Source organism: Hemiscyllium ocellatum, unplaced genomic scaffold (genome assembly GCF_020745735.1).
Source record: "Hemiscyllium ocellatum isolate sHemOce1 unplaced genomic scaffold, sHemOce1.pat.X.cur. scaffold_518_pat_ctg1, whole genome shotgun sequence".
Taxonomy (NCBI): Eukaryota; Metazoa; Chordata; class Chondrichthyes; order Orectolobiformes; family Hemiscylliidae; genus Hemiscyllium; species Hemiscyllium ocellatum.
In genome coordinates, this window is record NW_026869095.1 from 408649 (window position 1) to 428040 (window position 19392).

Sequence of the window (19392 nt, forward strand, 5' to 3'; positions counted from 1 at the left end):
TGCAGAGAGAGAGAGAGAGAGCAAAGATTGAGTGAGACAGAAAAGAGCAGAGACTGAGAGTGAGACGGAGAGAGAGTGAGCAGAGATTGAGAGTGAGGGGAGTGAGACAAAGCAGGCAGAGATTGAGAGAGAAAGAGTGAGAGTGAGACAGAGAGGGAGGGAAGAGATTGAGAGAGAGAGTGCGGGCAGAGAGAGTGAGACAGGGAGAGAGAGGGCAGAGATGGAGTGAGAAGGAGAGAGAGAGAGAGAAAGGAGGCAGAGTCTGAGAGGGCAGAGTGAGAGAGAGGGGGGGCAGAGAGTGAGGGGACAGAGTGAGAGAGACTGGGAGAGAGGGGACAGAGATTGAGAGAGAGAGAGAAGGGGGGGAAGAGGGGTCAGAGATTGAGAGAGAGACAGGGACAGAGGGGGCAGAGAGAGAGAGAGAGAGAGAGAGACAGAGGGGGCAGAGAGAGAGGGGGGGACAGAGGGGGCAGAGAGAGAGAGAGCAGAGATAGATAGAAAGAGAGAGAGAGGGACAGAGGGGGCAGAGAGGGGGGGGCGGACAGAGGGGGCAGAGAGAGAGAGAGAGAGAGAGACACAGAGGGGGCAGAGATAGAGAGAGGGACAGAGGAGGCAGAGAATGAGAGAGAGAGGGACAGAGATTTTGAGAGAGAGAGGGACAGAGATTTTGAGAGAGAGAGAGGGGGACAGAGATTGTGAGAGAGAGAGAGAGAGAGAGCGGGGTCAGAGACGGAGAGAGCGAGAGAGAGAGTCAGAGAGAGAGCTAGCTAGACCATGAGATGAAGGAGGGAAGTGGAGTGAGTGAGAGAGTGCACAAGGCTACCGTTAGTCTGAGTCAGTGATTCGAGGGGGTGAAGTCTAGTAGCACACTGAACTACAAAGCGTACTAGTGCTGATAATGCCGCCACCTCCTGATACTGGGCAGGCAGGTGGGGCTGGTGGGCGGGTGAGGGAGGAGGCAGGAGCCACTCAGCGAGTGGGATCACCGTGATGCCAACCGACCGTACCCGCTGCAAATATATCAAAGCTTGCATCTCACGGGCAGGACCGGCGTGGAGATTCGAGAACCATTGCCCATCCAGTCTTCGTCCGTCTTACGACCCCTTCTCCTTCGCCACAGCCCTGTTTAAGATGAGAAAAGGGGGGGGGATTGGGAACGGGAGAGAGAGAATTACGTTAGCGCGATCTTCCCAGTTCGCAACCCCCAACCCAACCCTCCTGTTGCTCACCCTCTCTGGTCTGTGGGAGCATCCAGCCGCCTGTGCCCTCCCCCACACTCAACAGAAGGTCCCTGCCAATCTCAGAACCATACAGCACGGAAAACGGGTCCAAACTGTCCGTAATCCCGAACTGAACTCGCCCCACACCTGCCTGAACTTGGCCCTTCTTCCCCTCCAACCATTTCTGATTCACGGACTGATCCAAACGTTGTAATGGGACCCACATCCAACTCTCCCTGGGGGAAAGTTCATTCCACAGACGCACCACTCTGTGTAAACAAAAAAATCGCCCCTTGTGCTTTTTTTTTAAAAAATCTTTCTCCTCTCACCTTAAAAAACCGAAACGTTGATTTTCCTGCCCCTCGGATGCTGCCTGACCTGCTGTGCTTTTCCAGCACCACTCTGACCGCCAGCATCTGCAGTCCTCGCTTTTGTCTTAAACCTCCCCCATCCCAGTCTTGAAGTCTCCCACCCTAAGGGAGAATAAAAACTTTGCTGTTCACCTTATCTGTACCCTTCGTGATTTTATAAACCTCTATAAATGTCAACCCTCAGCCTCTGACGCTCCGGGGAAAACAGTCCCAGCCTCTCCTTCATTCTCTGTTCCCAGTAATGTCCCGGTAAATCTCTTCCGGGTCAATAATGTCCTTCCTGTAACGGTGCGACGGGAACTGGACACACTGCTCCAGACGGAGCCTCACCAACGTCCTGTATAACCCCCAATGTGACCTTCCCCCCCCCCCCCCCCCCCCCAAAGCTCCTACACTCGAAGCTCTGAGTGATGGAGGCAAGCGCCTTCTTACCCGCCCTGTCTCCCCGTGACGCCAACTTCAAAGAGTGACGTCCCAGAACCCCCTGGGGCTCTCTGTTTTAATTCCGAAAGTCCTGTCTTTGATCAGCACCTGGTATGTATCTAAATTTACCTCCGTCTGCCACTCCTCGCCCGACTGACGCAATCGACCAAGATCGCTTCGCAATCGGAGATGACCTTCATCGCTGTCCGAACAGCTCAGGTGCCCAGAGGAAGCTCTGACCCTGCCCCCCTTCTGCCATCTTACCGGGAGGACCCGCAGCGGCAGTGGATCACAGTCATCCCCAGACGCAAGAGCTGTCGCTTCAGGAGATGCCGAAACTGACCTCTAACCCCGTTCTCCTCCCTCTCTCTCTACCCCGGCGGGAGCGAGTCCCTCCCACTCTCCCCTCTCTCCCTGCGGGATCCCCCAGTCTCCCCGCGCTCTCTCTTCCTACGGGAGTGAGTTTCCCCCCTCCCTACAGGAGTGAGCTCCCCCCGCCCCGTTCTCCCCCCTCTCTCTCTCTCCCTGCAGGAGCGAGTCACCCCATTCTCCCCCTCTCACTTCCCACGGGAACGAGTTTCCCCCCATTCTCTCCCCCCTCTCTCTCTCCGCGGGAATGAGTACCCCCACCTCCATTCTACCCCTCTCCCTCTCTCTGCGGGAGTGAATCCCCCTTACTCTCCTGACCCTCTCTCTCTCTCTCTCTCCTTGCGGGAGTGAGTCCGTCCCCCTCCCCGTTCTCCCCCCTCTCTCTCTCTCACTGTGGGAGTGAGTACACACCCCTGTTCTACCCCCTCTCTCCCCGTGGGAGTGAGTCCCCCCCCACTCTCCTGCCCCCCTCTCTCCCCGCGGGTGTGTGTTTCCCCCCGTTCTCTCCCCCCGCGGGAGCGAGTACCCCCATTCTCCCCCCCTCTCTCCGCGGGAGTGAGTCCCCCCCCTGTTCTCTCCCCATGCAGCGAGTCCCTAGTTCTCCCTCCCCCCACCATGGGAGCAAGTCTCCCGTTCTTCCCCTTGCCCTGCAGGAGTGCGTCCCTCGTTTGCCCCCTCCCACCCCCCTCCCCCCACCAACTCATTCGGGCAAGACAATTCTGGTGAAACTCACTGTTGGAAAACGCCCCGATCCGTTTGTCCCCGCACCCTCCCTTTGTAAGAGCAGGCCGTCCCAGCTGGTAGCACCCCTCCCTTCGTGGTTAAACCGCACCGCCCCTCCCCCAGGCCTCGAATTCCTCACCACCCTTTCACACAGCCAAGGGAGGGAGGGGGGAATCCCAGACAGAGCCGCGGGGACCTGCCCACCGAGTGGGCAACGTTACCCCTTCCCCTGGCTCAGACCGGGGCGGGGAGGGGGTGTGGGGTGCGAGTGCGAGAAGGGTGGCGAGTGTGGGCTACGCACCGGCAGTCTCGGGCTGACGTCCCGTCCGGGACACAAGCGCCATTGCGAGAGCGAGCGCGGGAAAGGCAGGGAGGGCGGATCTATCCGGCGACCCGAGGGGCGAGAGAGACAGAGAAGATGGCGGACGCTGGGGACTGAGGCCGTTGCTGGGGGTAAAGGGAGGGACTTGGCCCCCTTCCAATGGGGCCCCCCCCACCCCCCCGGTTCCAGTCTAACAGGCTCAAGGGGGCTGAATGGGCTCCTGTGCAACAGGCTGGAGAAGGAAGGGCTGAACGGCCTCCTGTTCCTGTGTAACAGGCTGGAGGAAGAGGGGCTGAACGGCCTCCTGTTCCTGTGTAACAGGCTGGAGGAAGAGGGGCTGAACGGCCTCCTGTTCCTGTGTAACAGGCTGGAGGAAGAGGGGCTGATCGGCCTCCTGTTCCTGTGTAACAGGCTGGAGGTGGAGGGGCTGAATGCTCTCCTGTTCCTGTGTAACAGATTGGGGGAGGAGGAGGAGGAGGGGCTGAACGGCCTCCTGTTCCTGTGTAAACAGGCTGGAGGGGGAGTAGAAGGAGGAGGGGCTGAACGGCCTCCTGTTCTCAGACATCTTACCTCCTTATCACACCCCAAATCATGGAACACAGGAAAACAGAGTGTCCTTTTCTTTATTGTTCAATCAAATTATACAATAATTTTATTTTATATTATATATATATATATACGTAGAGATATATTTAGATATATATATATAAATCACCTCTGATCCTTCAAAAGAATCTCAAAAAATAGATGTAAAAAATTATTTTGTTCATCTCTCTGAACAAAACCTGCTAAGTTCTAAATGCCCAGAAATGGCGGGCAGATATCGCCTGCCCCTGTGGTCACCCAGAACAGCAACTCAGTCGCAAGTTAGAGCAACCCAGGGGGTGGGGTGGGGGTGTGGCGGGGTGAGGTTTCAGACCTGCACTCTCTCCCCCCCCCCCTCCCCTTAACCCCCACTCCCCCACTCCCAACACAGCTATAATGCCGGCCTGTCCTCACCTAGCAGCTCACCCGCCACCCCATCAGCATAAATAAACATCCCCCACCCTCACTGCCCCCATTCCCCGGGGGGAGGGGGGAACCCTGTTAACTGTGTGCCTGGGGCGGCAGTGGGGGAGGGGACAGGGTGCCCTGACACGAGCTATAAATATTTTTAGCGAGACCAAAAACCTAAAATCCATTCGAACGACAGCCCCTTCGTGATTTGCCGAGAGAGAGAGAGAGACAGAGTCGGGCTTCCCCTCCGAGTTGGAGGACGTCGAATTCCTGTCGCGCCTCACCCCGGCCTTGGACACACGCACACGTGCATAACCCCAGAAAGGTCCATCACTAAGCCCTGGCCTACTCTGTCCCCTGGGAGGTTGGCAGGGCATGGCCAGAGTCTGGGAGTTTGTGGGGTCCCGACATAACTGGGACAAAGCAATGCTCTACCGACCCTGTGTCCCAGTGAGAGTTTGTGCATAGATGTATGTGTGGGAGTCCGTGTGCACGTGTGGGAGAGAGAGAGAGAGAGTGTACGCGTGCGAGTGTGTGCGCACCTGCGTGAGAGAAAGTGCGTGAGAGTGAGTGTGTGTGTGTGTGTGTGTGAGAGAGAGAGGGTGTGAGAGAGAGAGAGAGAATGAACACCCCAACCTCAGTGTGTGTGTGTGTGTGTGTGTGTGTGTGTGTGTGTGTGAGTGAGAGAGAGAGAGAGGGACAATGAATGAGGGAGAGTCAGTGTGTTTACAGGGGAACCCCACCCCCCAGTGAGTGTGTGCTTGTGTGTGCCCATACCCCAGTCAGACAGAGAGTGAGAGTGTGTGTGTGCGCGCGCGAGGGCATACCCCACTGTGAGTGTGTGTGTGTGTGTCCATGTGTGAGAGAGGGACAGTCAATCCCGTCTTTAACACACATACATGTCCAGTGGCCGGACTGGCTCCGGGTCAGGGATTACCTTACAGCCACCTTCCAGTTCTGGATGCTGCTGGCTGCTATCTCACCCCGTGAGTGCCAGACGTGCCCACGAGTCCTATTCTCTCCCCTCCCGCACTTAGTGTTTTATGGTCCCAGGAAGCTAACATCACGCACACCGTCAAACCTACCTAACACCTCTACACAAAATAAACCGACAGAAGACATAACAAAATCCACAATTTCTCACCCACCTACAAGTCACAGTTAATGCCCAGCAACAGGGTCCTTCAAGTCTCCATTTGGAGGACCCAAGATACATTGTAAGCCCTGACCCCTGAGATCACCGGGCAGGGTCTGCGTGGAGTGTTTATAGGGTTTTGCAGGGAGTGGGGGGTGAAAGCAGAAGTGTGACACCCTGACAATAGGTGCTCCAACGAAGCAGAAACAAAGTCCTGCCGTTCCCCCCACCACCCCTCTGCTCTCGATACTTTTGCCAGCATGCACGCACTCAGTGGAGAAAGCAGAAAACTGTACAACGCATGACAGAGGGAGGGAGTGGGAGAGAGAGAGAGACACGCGCACACATACACACAAGAGAGACGCACGCACATGTGAGAGAGAGACGCGCACGCACACGCGAGAGAGACGCGCACGCACACGCGAGAGAGACGCACACGCACACGCGAGAGAGACGCGCACGCACACGCGAGAGACGCGCACGCACACGCGAGAGAGACGCGCACGCACACATAGAGACATGCGCGTACACATAGAGACGTGTGCACGCACACACGAGAGAGACGCGCATACACACACAGACATGCGCACGCACACGCGAGGGACGCGCGCACACGCGAGAGAGACGCGCGTGCACACAAGCGAGAGAGACGTGCGCGCACACACGCACGCACGAGACGCGCGCATGCACGAGACGTGCATACACACGAGACGCGCGCGCGCGCACGCCACACGAGACGTGCATACACACATGAGACGCGCGCGCACACACGCCACACGAGACGCGCGCGCACACACACGAGACGCGCGCGCACACACACGAGACGCGCGCGCACACACACGAGACGCGCGCGCACACACACGAGGCGCGCACACACACACGAGGCGCGCACACACACGAGGCGCGCACACACACGAGGTGCGCACACACACACACACGAGACGCGCGCGCACACACACGAGACGCGCGCGCACACACACGAGACGCGCGCGCACACACACACGAGACGCGCGCACACACACACGAGACGCGCGCACACACACACGAGACGCGCGCACACACACACGAGACGCGCACGCACACACACGAGACGCGCGCGCACACACGAGACGCGCGCGCACACACGAGACGCGCGCGCACACACGAGACGCGCGCGCACACACGAGACGCGCGCGCACACACGAGACGCGCGCGCACACACGAGACGCGCGCGCACACACGAGACGCGCGCACACACACACACGAGACGCGCGCACACACACACGAGACGCACGCACACACGAGACACGCGCACGCACACGAGACGCGCACACGAGACGTGCCCACACACACGAGAGACACGCACACACGTGAGAGATGTGCACACACGAGAGAGAGATGCGCGCACACACGCATACGAGAAAGAAACACGCGCACACATTAGATATAGAGACATGTGCATCCATACGAGTTGTGCACATACATGAGTGATGCACACACATACATACAAGAAAGGGTTACGCACAGGAGAGAGAGAGAGAGACGAGACATGTGTGTAACACACACACACACACCCGATAGAAAGAGACAGACACACCACAGAGGGAGAGCGACAACACTGTGAGAGGCAGAGACGTGTGAGAAACACAAAAAGGGAGAGGTGCACGCGACAGCGCGAGACTCATGATCGAGAGAGAACGAGCCACACTCGAGAGATAGCGAGAGGGCAGGAGGGGGAGTGAAGTGAGAGAGAGCGAGCATGCGCACGCGGCCAGACAAACGTATCGATCTGGCGTGCCCCCTGCCCCCCGGCACCCTGCTCCCCCTCTCCTTTCACTTGATGACTAACTTTGTGGGGTAGCTGTCGGGGTCGGCGCTGAGTGAGGAGGCGGGCGGAGGAGGCGGTGAGGAGTCCGGAGCCGTGGGCTTGGGGAGGCTGTAGAGATAGACGGCGCCGATGACCAGGCTGGCCCCCAGCGCAAAGAACAGGTCGACGTGGAAGCCGAAGATGTGGACCGACGCCACGGTGGAGATGACGATGGAGAGGGAGGCGGCGAAGCCCTTGAGGATGTTGTCGGCGTACTTCACCACCATGGCGACCAGGAGCCCGCCCACCGCCTGGTTGAGCACCACTGACCACACCATGGGCGTGTAGGCGAAGAAGAAGCCCTTTTCGGCGATGGCCGGCCCGTCCTTGCCCCACAGGGCGGCCAACCCCAGAAGGGTGCCGAAGATGCCCAGCTGGACGTTGCGCAGCCAGATGGAGGCGCTGGTGCCCTTCAGGATCTTCTCAAAGTAGACGCCGGCGAAGCCAGACGAGACGCAGGAGACCAGCACGGCCAGCAGGCCGACCAGGTAGTTCTGGCCGGGCGCCCTGTCCCGGCCGCCCCGGCCTTCCTCCTGCGTCACCTGCACGATGGCGATGCCAGTGAAGAGGATGACCAGCGAGACCCACTGCAGCCGCGACAGGCTCTTCTTCAGCATCAGCACCGAGAAAACCGCCGTGGTCAGGATCTTGAATTGGTACATGACCTGGCGCCCGGGCACAGAGAGAGAGAGAGAGAGAGAGATACCCGCCATCAGTCTGCGAATGGGGAATGGGTGCCATCCCTCTTGAACACGCGATGCGGAGCCCTTTCCTTCAACCGCAAGGATTTGTCTCCTCGCCCCCCCCGCCCCCACCATCCCTAGTTGCCCCTCGAGGTGGTGGGGAGCCCTCAATATTTGTTCCACTCTCCCAAATCGATTCCCCCCCCCTCAGGAAGTGGGAGTGAGCCACCATGTTAAATCGCTGTATCCTCCCCCCCACCTACTTTGATAACCGGGGTGGGGGATTCAGTGATAGTAACACTATTAAACATCCAGGGGGCGATGGTTAGATTCTCTCTCTTGTTGGAGAGTGTGATAGTGGGGCGAGGGGGATTTCAGTGATGGTAACGCCATTGAACATCAAGGGGGTGATGGTTAGATTCTCTCTTCTGTTGGAGATGGTAACCCCCAGGATGTTGATAGTGGGGTGAGGGGGATTCAGTGATGGTAACACCATTGAACGTCAAGGGGATGATAGTTACATTGTCTCTCGGTAACCCCGAGGATGTTAACAGTGAGGGATAACTGGGTGTAAACTCGTTTGTAGGAGTGAGGGAGGTCTAATATCACCTCACCTGGAAGGTGGCGACAGGCAGGTTGGAGATGGCGATGTACTGAAGATTGTTCTGGAGCGTGTAGATTAGAGAGGGCACCGCCATCTTCAGTACGTCCATGTATTCCACAATCAGCCCTTTATACAAGTAGATCGCAAACTCTTTCAGATTGCCTGTGGGGTAGGAAGGGCAAAGAGGAGACCATTAACGCAGTCAGGGGCAGGCCATCGGGCTTCTCTGTCCTCTGCCCGGCTCCCTCCCACCGCTTCCCTCCTCCATCCACCACAGTCACGACCCCCTCCTCCAACTCCACGTCCAACACTCTTCCCAGAGCCGCCCTGTACCAAGGCTTGGAAAACTTGGGGCGGTGTCGTGGACAGCGAACAAGATTTACCTCAGACTCCAATGGGACCTCGATCGGAGGGCCTGAGGTGTGGCAGGTAGAGTTTCACTTCGATAATCGTGAGGTTGGAAAGGGCAGATCAGGACAGGACGTAAGGGAGGGTAAGGTCCTGGGGAGTGTTGCTGAACAAAGAGACCTTAGAGTGCAGGTTCATAGCTCCTTGAAAATGGAGTCGTAGGTAGACAGGAGAGTGAAGGCGGCGTTTGGTATGCATTCCTTTATTCGTCAGAGTACAGGACTTCGGAGGTCATGTTGCATCTGGATTGGTAGGGACACATTGGAATATTGCGGTCATTTCTGGCCTCCCTGCTACAGACAGGATATCGTGAAACTTGACAGACATTGCCGGGTTTGGAGGGTCCGAGCTCAAGGGAGAGGCTGAACAGGCCGGGGGCTGTTATCCCTGCAATGGCAGAACCATATAGAGGTATATAAAATCATGAGGGGGGGCATGGATAGGGTAAATAGACAAGGTCTTTTCCCCCTGGGGTGGGGGAGCACAGAACTAGAGGTTTATAAAATCATGAGGGGGGACATGAATAGGGTAAACAGACAAGGTCTTTTCCCCCTGGGGTGGGGGAGCCCAGAACTAGAGGTTTATAAAATCATGAGGGGGGGACATGGATAGGGTAAATAGACAAGGTCTTTTCCCCCTGTGGTGGGGGAGCACAGAACTAGAGGGGGGTAGGTTTAAGGTGAGAGGGGGGAAAGGGACCTGAGGGGTAACTTTTCCCCCCAGAGGGTGGTGCGTGTGTGGAACGAGCTGCCAGAGGAAGTGGTGGGGGCTGGTACAATGACAACATTTAAAAGGATGGGGGGGGGGGACATGGATAGGAAGGGGTTAGGGGGAGATGGGGCCAAGTGCTGGGGAACAGGGACTGGGTTAGGTCGGCATGGAAGGAAGGGTCTGTTTCCGTGCTGGACATCTGTATAACATCTGGACCGGTTTGTTGATCGTAAGGAGGTGGCTGGGCCAAGGAGGGTGAACAGAACATGCTGTTGTCATTCCGCAGCCTGGAATCTCAGCTCGTGGAGGAGTGGACTTGCCCCTTGGAGGAGCAGTTCAGAGGAGGTTCCCTCCTATCCACCCCTTGTGATTTTATCAAGCCCTATAAGGTCACCCCCTCAGCCTCCTACGCTCCAGGGAAAAAAAGGTTCCAGCCTCTGCTCATAACTCAAACCCTCAGTTCCCGGCCTTGTCCCGGTAAATCCCTTCCCGAACCCTCTCCGGGTGAATCATGTCCTTCCTGGAACGGTGCAACGGGAACTGGACACACTGCTCCAGACGGAGCCTCACCAATGTCCTGTATAACCCCCAACCTGACCTTCCGCCCAGCTCCTACACTCAAAGCTCTGAGCGATGGAGGCAAGCGCCTTCTTACCCGCCCCGTGACGCCAACTTCAAAGAATGACGTCCCACAACCCTGAGGCGTGTCTATTCTCCAACCACCCACACCGTCCCCAACTGGGAAGGATATTGGGCGTTCCTTCAGGGTCAGAATCCCGGGACGCCCTCTCTAACAGGGTGGTCCTGACACCACATGGGGAAGGGGGGGTTCAAGAAGGTGCTCATCCTCTCAAGAGGGGCAATTAGGGACGGGGTTTAAAGATCTGAGAGGCTCAGAGACTGTGAACAACTGAAATCAGGAATTTGCTGCTTAGAATCACGATGGTTTCCAGTTGAGTAACCTGAGATCGGTATGTGAAATATTCAGACAGGAGTAAAACAATTAAACCTCTTAAGCCGGTGACTCAACTGGATTGACTCCCTTCAACACGGCTTTCCTGTCAGAGACCTCGATAGTTTCAGTATCTCTAGCTCTCTGTCTTGGGAGCCTAGATGGATAGAGGGGGGAACGGGATAAAGACCCAGAGGTGGGGGACGGGGATAGAGGGGGGAACGGGATAAAGACCCAGAGGGGGAGACGGGGATAGAGGGGGAACGGGATAAAGACCCAGAGGGGGAAGACGGAGATAGAGGGGGGAACGGGATAAAGACCCAGAGGGGAGACGGGGATAGAGGGGGAACGGGATAAAGACCCAGAGGGGGAGACGGGGATAGAGGGGGGAACGGGATAAAGACCCTGAGGGGGAGAGGGGGAACGGGATAAAGACCCAGAGGGGGAGACGGGGATAGAGGGGGGAACGGGATAAAGACCCAGAGGGGGAGACGGGGATAGAGGGGGAACGGGATAAAGACCCAGAGGGGGAGACGGGGATAGAGGGGGGAACGGGATAAAGACCCAGAGGGGGAGACGGGGATAGAGGGGGGAACGGGATAAAGACCCAGAGGGGGAGACGGGGATAGAGGGGGAACGGGATAAAGACCCAGAGGGGGAGACGGGGATAGAGGGGGGAACGGGATAAAGACCCAGAGGGGGAGACGGGATAGAGGGGGGAACGGGATAAAGACCCAGAGGGGGAAGACGGAGATAGAGGGGGGAACGGGATAAAGACCCAGAGGTGGGAGACGGGGATAGAGGGGGGAACGGGATAAAGACCCAGAGGGGGGAGACGGGGATAGAGGGGGGAACGGGATAAAGACCCAGAGGGGGAGACGGGGATAGAGAGGAACAGCATGATTTGACTGTGACACACTCGGTAAAAACAATGACTGCAGATGCTGGAAACCAGATTCTGGATTCGTGGTGCTGGAAGAGCACAGCAGTTCAGGCAGCATCCGAGGAGCAGGAAAATCGACGTTTTGGGCAAAAGCCCTTCATCAGGTATAAAGGCAGAGAGCCTGAAGGGTGGAGAGATCAGCGAGAGGAGGGTGGGGGTGGGGAGAAAGTAGCATAGAGTACAATAGGTGAGTGGGGGAGGGGATGGTAGTGATAGGTCAGGGAGGAGAGGGTGGAGTGGAGAGGTGGAAAGGAAGACAGGCAGGTAGGACAGGTCATGGGGACAGCGCTGAGCTGGAAGTTTGGGACTGGGGTGAGGTGGGGGAAGGGGAAATGAGGAAACTGTTGAAGTCCACGTTGATGCCCTGGGGTTGGAGTGTTCCAAGGCGGAAGATGAGGCGTTCTTCCTCCAGGCGTCTGGTGGTGAGGGAGCGGCGGTGAAGGAGGCCCAGGACCTCCATGTCCTCAGCAGAGTGGGAGGGGGAGTTGAAATGTTGGGCCACAGGGCGGTGGGGTTCATTGGTGCGGGTGTCCCGGAGATGTTCCCTAAAGCGCTTTGCTAGGAGGCGCCCAGTCTCCCCAATGTAGAGGAGACTGCATCGGGAGCAACGGATACAATAAATGATATTAGTGGACGTGCAGGTAAAACTTTGATGGATGTGGAAGGCTCCTTTAGGGCCTTGGATGGAGGTGAGGGAGGAGGTGTGGGCGCGGGTTTTACAGTTCCTGCGGTGGCAGGGGAAGGTGCCAGGGTGGGAGGGTGGGTCGTAGACTGTCTGGCCTAGACTCGACGCAGACTATGATGGTCAAAACGAAGGAATACCGCCCACTTGGCCGATCGTTTTCAATCCGAATTCCGACCCCCCAACTCTCAATCCTTCCCCCCGACGGCTCCATCTCAGAACCGCCTCCCTATCCCCGGTTCCGAACTCCCTCCCCCCGTCACGGGGTTTCTCACAATCCCAGCTCCTCAGAACTCTCCGCGTCCCTCACCACCTGCCTCCTCTCGGCCTCCAAAGCCTGCTCCTCCTTCCCGAAGCGCGGGACTCAGAACGGGAGCACCACTTCCTCCTGTGCCTCATCCAAGCTCACCTCTCACCCCCAACAACTCGCACACTCGGCGCCTCCTCGTTCATTAATAGAGCCGCCCTGAACGTGTCCCCCCCATTCCGGCCACGGGAAGGACGTGATTCACCCGGAGAGGATTTGGGAAGAGCACGGCACCGGGAACGGAGGGATTGAGTGATAAAGGCTGGGATGCTTTCCCCCCACTGGAGCGTTGGAGACTTATAAAATCGTGAGGGACGTCGCTGAGGTGAACAGGAAAGGCTTTTATCCCCCAGGGTGCGGCCGTTCAAGACTGACGGGGCACTTTTTTTTTAAGATAGGTTACAGAGCACGAGAACAGACCTTTCGGCGGACGGCTTACCTCGCTTCTGGCCCAGAATCAGAACCAGACACGTGCCGAGTTTGAAAAGCTCCACCATCACCACAGCGGAGGTAGAGAAGAACTTGTTGCCGGGCACCGTGCGGACGTAGCGGATGCACAGGATGACGGAGGCGTTCTGGATCACCAGGACGGCGAGGCTGGCGTATTTCAGCTTCTCGTTGGCTGTGAACGAGGAGGAGGAGGAGGGAAGACTGTCAGCGCCTCAGCCCACGCACACTTTCCCACCCCCACCGCCCTCCCGTCCAAGGGAGCTTTACTCCAGACCTAACCCCGTGCTCTCTCTGCCCCCGAGAGTGTTTGACAGGGGAGCAATGGAGAGGCAGCATCACTCTGTTCTCGTGCTATCCCTGCCCTCTGAGTGTCTCATGGAGGACAGTGTCGAGGGAGTTTGACCTGATTCCTGAAGAAGGGCTCATGCCCAAAATGTCGACTCTCCTGCTCCTTGGATGCTGCCTGACCTGCTGCGCTTTTCCAGCAACACATTTTCCATCTCTGATCTCCAGTCCTCACTTTCCCCTCGGAGTTTTATCTGTATCTGACCCCCTGTCCTGGGAGTGTTTCATGGTGGGACCGTATAAAGGGAGCTTTACTCTATCTGACCCCCTGTCCTGGGAGTGTGTAATGGTGGGACCGTATAAAGGGAGCTTTTTTACTCTATCTGACCCCCTGTCCTGGGAGTGTGTAATGGTGGGACCGTATAAAGGGAGCTTTTTTACTCTATCTGACCACCGTTCCTGGGAGGGTTGAATGGGGGACAGTGTAGAGGGAGCTTTACTATGTATTTAACCCCCTGTCCCTGAGAGAGTTTGATGGCGGACAATTAGAGATAGCATTACTCTGTAACGGATACCGTGCTGTCCCTACCCTGGGAGTGTCTCATGGAGGATAGTGTTGGGGGAGCTTTACTCTGTATCTGACCCCCCCTGTCCTGGGATTGTTTAATGGCGGGAGTGTGTAAAGTGAGCTTACTGTGATTCTAACCCCCTGTCCCAGGGAGTGGGGGGCCAGTGTAGAGGGAGCTTTACTCTGTGTCTAACCCCCTGTCCCTGGGAGTGGGTGGCCAGTGTAGAGGGAGCTTTACTCTGTGTCTAACCCCCGTCCCTAAGAGTGGGAGACAGTATAGAGGGAGCTTTACTCTGTATCTAACCCCCTGTCCCTGGGAGTGGGGGACAGTGTAGAGGGAGCTTTACCCTGTATCTAACCCCCTGTCCCTGGGAGTGGGGGGACAGTGTAGAGGGAGCTTTACCCTGTATCTAACCCCCTGTCCCTGGGAGTGGGGGGACAGTGTAGAGGGAGCTTTACTCTGTATCTAACCCCCTGTCCCTGGGAGTGGGGGACAGTGTAGAGGGAGCTTTACTCTGTATCTAACCCCCTGTCCCTGGGAGTGGGGGGACAGTGTAGAGGGAGCTTTACCCTGTATCTAACCCCCTGTCCCTGGGAGTGGGGGGACAGTGTAGAGGGAGCTTTACCCTGTATCTAACCCCCCTGTCCCTGGGGGTGGGGGGACTGCGTAGAGGAAGCTTTGCTCTGTATCTAACCCCCTGTCCCTGGGAGTGGGGGGACAGTGTAGAGGAAGCTTTACTCTGTATCTAACCCCCGTCCCTGAGAGTTGGGGGGACAGTGTAGAGGGAGCTTTACTCTGTATCTAACCCCCTGTCCCTGGGGGTGGGGGAGGGAGGGGAGGAGAAACACTGCAGATGGAGCCTTCCTTTGATGTGGCGAGAGCAGAGGGAGCAGTTGCTGCACTTTGAACCAGTTTGGTAACTCAGTCAGGAGCGCTGGATTTATCGCCTGCTCCAGGACTGGGTGGGGCCTTACGTCCGCATTCAGCGGTTGCTCAGATTACACCGTGGGTGCAGTCCGTGGAGCAACTGGTGATCTCTGATTTCAGACAAACGTGCCCCCAGTTCCCGGCCTCTCGCTTCCCATTCCTGCCTCACCGTGGGTGGCCATGCAGGGTCAGGGGTTTCACGGAGGGTCAGGGGTTTCACGGAGGCTAAGCCCTTTGACTTCACCAGCCTCCACCCCCTTCCCAAAACCACCGCCGACCTCTTCCCCTCGGGATCGGAGGCGTGTCACAGAGACGTACAGCACGGTGACAGACCCTTCGGCCCCCCCTCCCCGGATATCCTACATTCCTTTAATCCCATTGGCTCACACCCCTCTCGACCTATCCCCATCCAGGTGCCTTTTAAATGTTGTCATTGTCCCAGCCCCCACCCCTCCCTCTGGCAGCTCGTTCCACACACGCACCACCCTCTGGGGGGAAACTTTACCCCCTTCGGGTGCCTTTCCCCTCTCACCTCAAAAACGCACCCCCTATTTCTGGACCCCTCCCCAACCCGATGGAAAAGAACCCTATTTATGCCCCTCACCAATCTCTAACCCTCAATCCGGTCACCCCTCAACCTCCTCGGCTCCTGTGAAAAAAGGTCCCAGCGAGTCCAACACCTACAAACCCTCCAGTCCCGGCCACATCCCGCTAAATCCCTTCCCGAACCCTCTCCGGGTGAATAATGACCTTCCTGTAACGAGGCGACGGGAACGGGACACTCTGCTCCAGACGAAGCCTCACCAACGTCCTGTATAACCCCAACGTGACGTTCCCCCCCCAGCTCCTACACTCTTGAGCCATGAAGGCAAGGGTGCTGATCACCACCTTAACCGCCCTGTCTCCCTGTGAGGCCAACGTCAAACATTGACTTCCCTAAACCCCACCCCGGGTCTCTCTGTGTTCTCCAACACCACCCCAGGGCCTGACCGAACAGCTCCAGCCCTGGTCTGCTTCACCATAACGCAACATCACGCCCAAGAAACACGTGACCAAACCCGAACGCCGGGAGGGGACTCGATGGGTTGGATGGCCCAATTCTGTCCCTGTATCGGACTCTCTCCCTCTCCTCAGAGACAGGGTCTTGAAAAGCACCGCGTGCGCTCAGTTTTCTCAATCTGATGTTCGATCGACTGTCGGGGTAGGATTGAAAGGAAGGGCCAGCAACATTCCCTCCCCTCCCCTATCAGCGTTCCGAAAAGACCACTCCCTCCGTGACTCCCTCGTCAGGTCCACACCCCCCACCAACCCAACCTCCACTCCCGGCACCTTCCCCTGCAACCGCAGGAAATGCAAAACTTGCGCCCACACCTCCTCCCTCACTTCCCTCCAAGGCCCCAAGGGATCCTTCCATATCCGCCACAAATTCACCTGCACCTCCACACACATCATCTATTGCATCCGCCGCACCCGATGTGGCCTCCTCTATATTGGGGAGACAGGCCGCCTACTTGCGGAATGCTTCAGGGAACACCTCTGGGACACCCGGACCAACCAACCCGTGGCTCAACACTTTAACTCTCCCTCCCACTCCACCGAGGACATGCAGGTCCTTGGACTCCTCCATCGCCAGACCATAGCAACACGTCGGCTGGAGGAAGAGCGCCTCATCTTCCGCCTAGGAATCCTCTAACCACAAGGAATGAATGCAGATTTCCCCAGTTTCCTCATTTCCCCTCCCCCCACCGTGTCTCAGTCGATTCCCTCGAACTCAGCACCGCCCTCCTAACCTGCAATCTTCTTCCTGACCTCTCCACCCCCACCTCACTCCGGCCTATCACCCTCACCTTGACCTCCTTCCACCTATCACACCTCCATCGCCCCTCCCCCAAGTCCCTCCTCCCTACCTTTTATCTTAGCCTGCCTGGCACACTCTCCTCATTCCTGAAGAAGGGCTTATGCCCGAAACGTCGAATTTCCTGCTCCTTGGATGCTGCCTGACCTGCTGCGCTTTTCCAGCAACACATTTTCAGCTCTGATCTCCAGCATCAGCAGACCTCACTTTCTCCTCCAAACATTGTTATGATCAATTCTACCTCCCACCCCCCGCCCGATCTCTCTCTCTCTCCCTTTCCAACTGCCTTCGGGAAACAGCAGAGGGGGCAAACATTTATCTCCGACGACCCCCCCTCTGCTTCAGCCTCTTCCCCCCCCCCCACTGTTTGCAAAATATTGCCCCAGGCCTGGTGCTGGGTCCACTGCTTTTCGTTGCTGCGTGAGAACGTAGGGAGTATGGTTACTATGTTTGGAGGTGACACCAACACCGTAGGTGCAGTGGACAGCAAAGGAGGGAACCTCAGAGGACATTGGGATCTTGACCAGATGGAGTGGAGTCGCAGGTAGACTGGGCGGTGAAGGAGGCGATTGGTATACTTTCTTTAAATCGCACTGAGTCCAGGAGTTGGGAGGTCACTCTGGGAACACTGCGTTCAATTCTGGTCTCCCCACTACAGGAAGGATGTTGGGAAAGGGTTTGAGCGACAGGGAGAGGCTGGATAGCCTGGGGGCTGCTTCCCCTGGAGGGATAGAGGTTTATAAAATCATGAAGGTGGGGGGGGGGGGACATGGATAGGAAGGGTTTAGGGGGAGATGGGCCAAGGGCTGGGGAACGGGGACTGGGTGAGGTTAGGGTATCTGGGTTAGCACGGACGGGATGGGCCGAAGGGTCTGCATTCCCGATGTATGTATCTGTGGTTCCTTGGCCTCTCTCTCTCTCTCAAAGCTGGGGTCTACCCTCTACACACACACCTCACGGCATCTACTCAGTCCACCATAACCTGCCCGGCGAAGACCAGACAACAGTCACAGACGTTTACACAGCAGCATGATCTATTGTTGTTCAGCGAGGGGGTACTCCCGTCCTGAGGAAGACTGAGATCACCCAGTCAGAGAGTGCGCTCAGCAGCAGATGGTATATCCGATTATCCGCACAATGTGATGCTTTGTATCAGCACCCTCATCGTCAGTGCAGAGGACCAAGGCAAATTACGTGGGAAACGTTTGGTATGTGGTACATCTCAACTCTTAGCCCTGGGCACTACGGGGACAATTTAGCACGGCCAATCCACCCTAACCTACACATCCCTGGGCACTAAGGGGAAAATTCAGCACGGCCAATCCCACCCTAACCTGCACATCCCTGGGCACTACGGGGACAATTTAGCACGGCCAATCCACCCTAACCTGCACATCCCTGGGCACTACGGGCACAATTTAGCACGGCCAATCCACCCTAACCTGCACACCCCTGGGCACTACGGGGACAATTTAGCACGGCCAATCCGCCCTAACCTGCCCATCCCTGGGCACTACGGGGACAATTCAGCACGGCCAATCCACCCTAACCTGTACATCCCTGGGCACTACGGGGACAATTTAGCACGGCCAATCCACCCTAACCTGCACATCCCTGGGCACTACGGGGACAATTCAGCACAGCCAATCCACCCTAACCTGCACATCCCTGGGCACTACGGGGACAATTCAGCACGGCCAATCCACCCTAACCTGCACATCCCTGGGCACTACGGGGACAATTCAGCACGGCCAATCCACCCTAACCTGCACATCCCTGGGCACTACGGGGACAATTCAGCACGGCCAATCCACCCTAACCTGCACATCCCTGGGCACTACGGGGACAATTTAGCACGGCCAATCCCACCATTACCTGCACATCCCTGGGCACTACGGGGACAATTTAGCACGGCCAATCCACCCTAACCCACACATCCCTGGGCACTACGGGGACAATTTAGCACGGCCAATACACCCTAACCTGCACACCCCTGGGCACTACGGGGACAATTTAGCACGGCCAATACACCCTAACCTGCACACCCCTGGGCACTACGGGGACAATTTAGCACGGCCAATCCACCCTAACCTGCACATCCCGGGCACTACGGGGACAATTCAGCACGGCCAATCCACCCTAACCTGTACATCCCTGGGCACTACGGGGACAATTTAGCACGGACAATCCACCCTAACCTGCACATCCCTGGGCACTACGGGGACAATTTAGCACGGCCAATCCACCCTAACCTGCACATCCCTGGGCACTACGGGGACAATTTAGCACGGCCAATCCACCCTAACCTGCACATCCCTGGGCACTACGGGGACAATTTAGCACGGCCAATCCACCCTAACCTGCACATCCCTGGGCACTACGGGGACAATTTAGCACGGCCAATCCCACCATTACCTGCATATCCCTGGGCACTACGGGGACAATTTAGCACGGCCAATCCACCCTAACCCACACATCCCTGGGCACTACGGGACAATTTAGCACGGCCAATCCACCCTAACCTGTACATCCCTGGGCACTACGGGGACAATTCAGCACGGCCAATCCACCCTAACCTGCACATCCCTGGGCACTACGGGGACAATTTAGC

At 57.1% G+C, this 19392-nt stretch overlaps 1 protein-coding gene across 2 annotated transcripts in view; it reads right to left on the reverse strand.

Annotated features, from left to right (window-relative positions):
* Positions 1–480: 480 nt before the first annotated feature.
* The window catches only part of slc35a2 (solute carrier family 35 member 2), a 28293-nt gene continuing 9381 nt past the window's right edge, over positions 481–19392 (reverse strand). The window contains exons 2-5 of one of the 2 annotated variants that reach the window (XM_060823268.1): positions 13135–13317; positions 8703–8854; positions 7388–8070; positions 481–1122 (exon numbers count right to left, since the gene is read on the reverse strand). In XM_060823268.1, coding sequence (XP_060679251.1) covers positions 1095–1122; positions 7388–8070; positions 8703–8854; positions 13135–13317 — 1046 coding nt within the window. In that variant the 3' untranslated portion in view covers positions 481–1094. The remainder of the gene's footprint in view (positions 1123–7387; positions 8071–8702; positions 8855–13134; positions 13318–19392) is intronic. The other variant, XM_060823267.1, reaches the window with a different exon arrangement.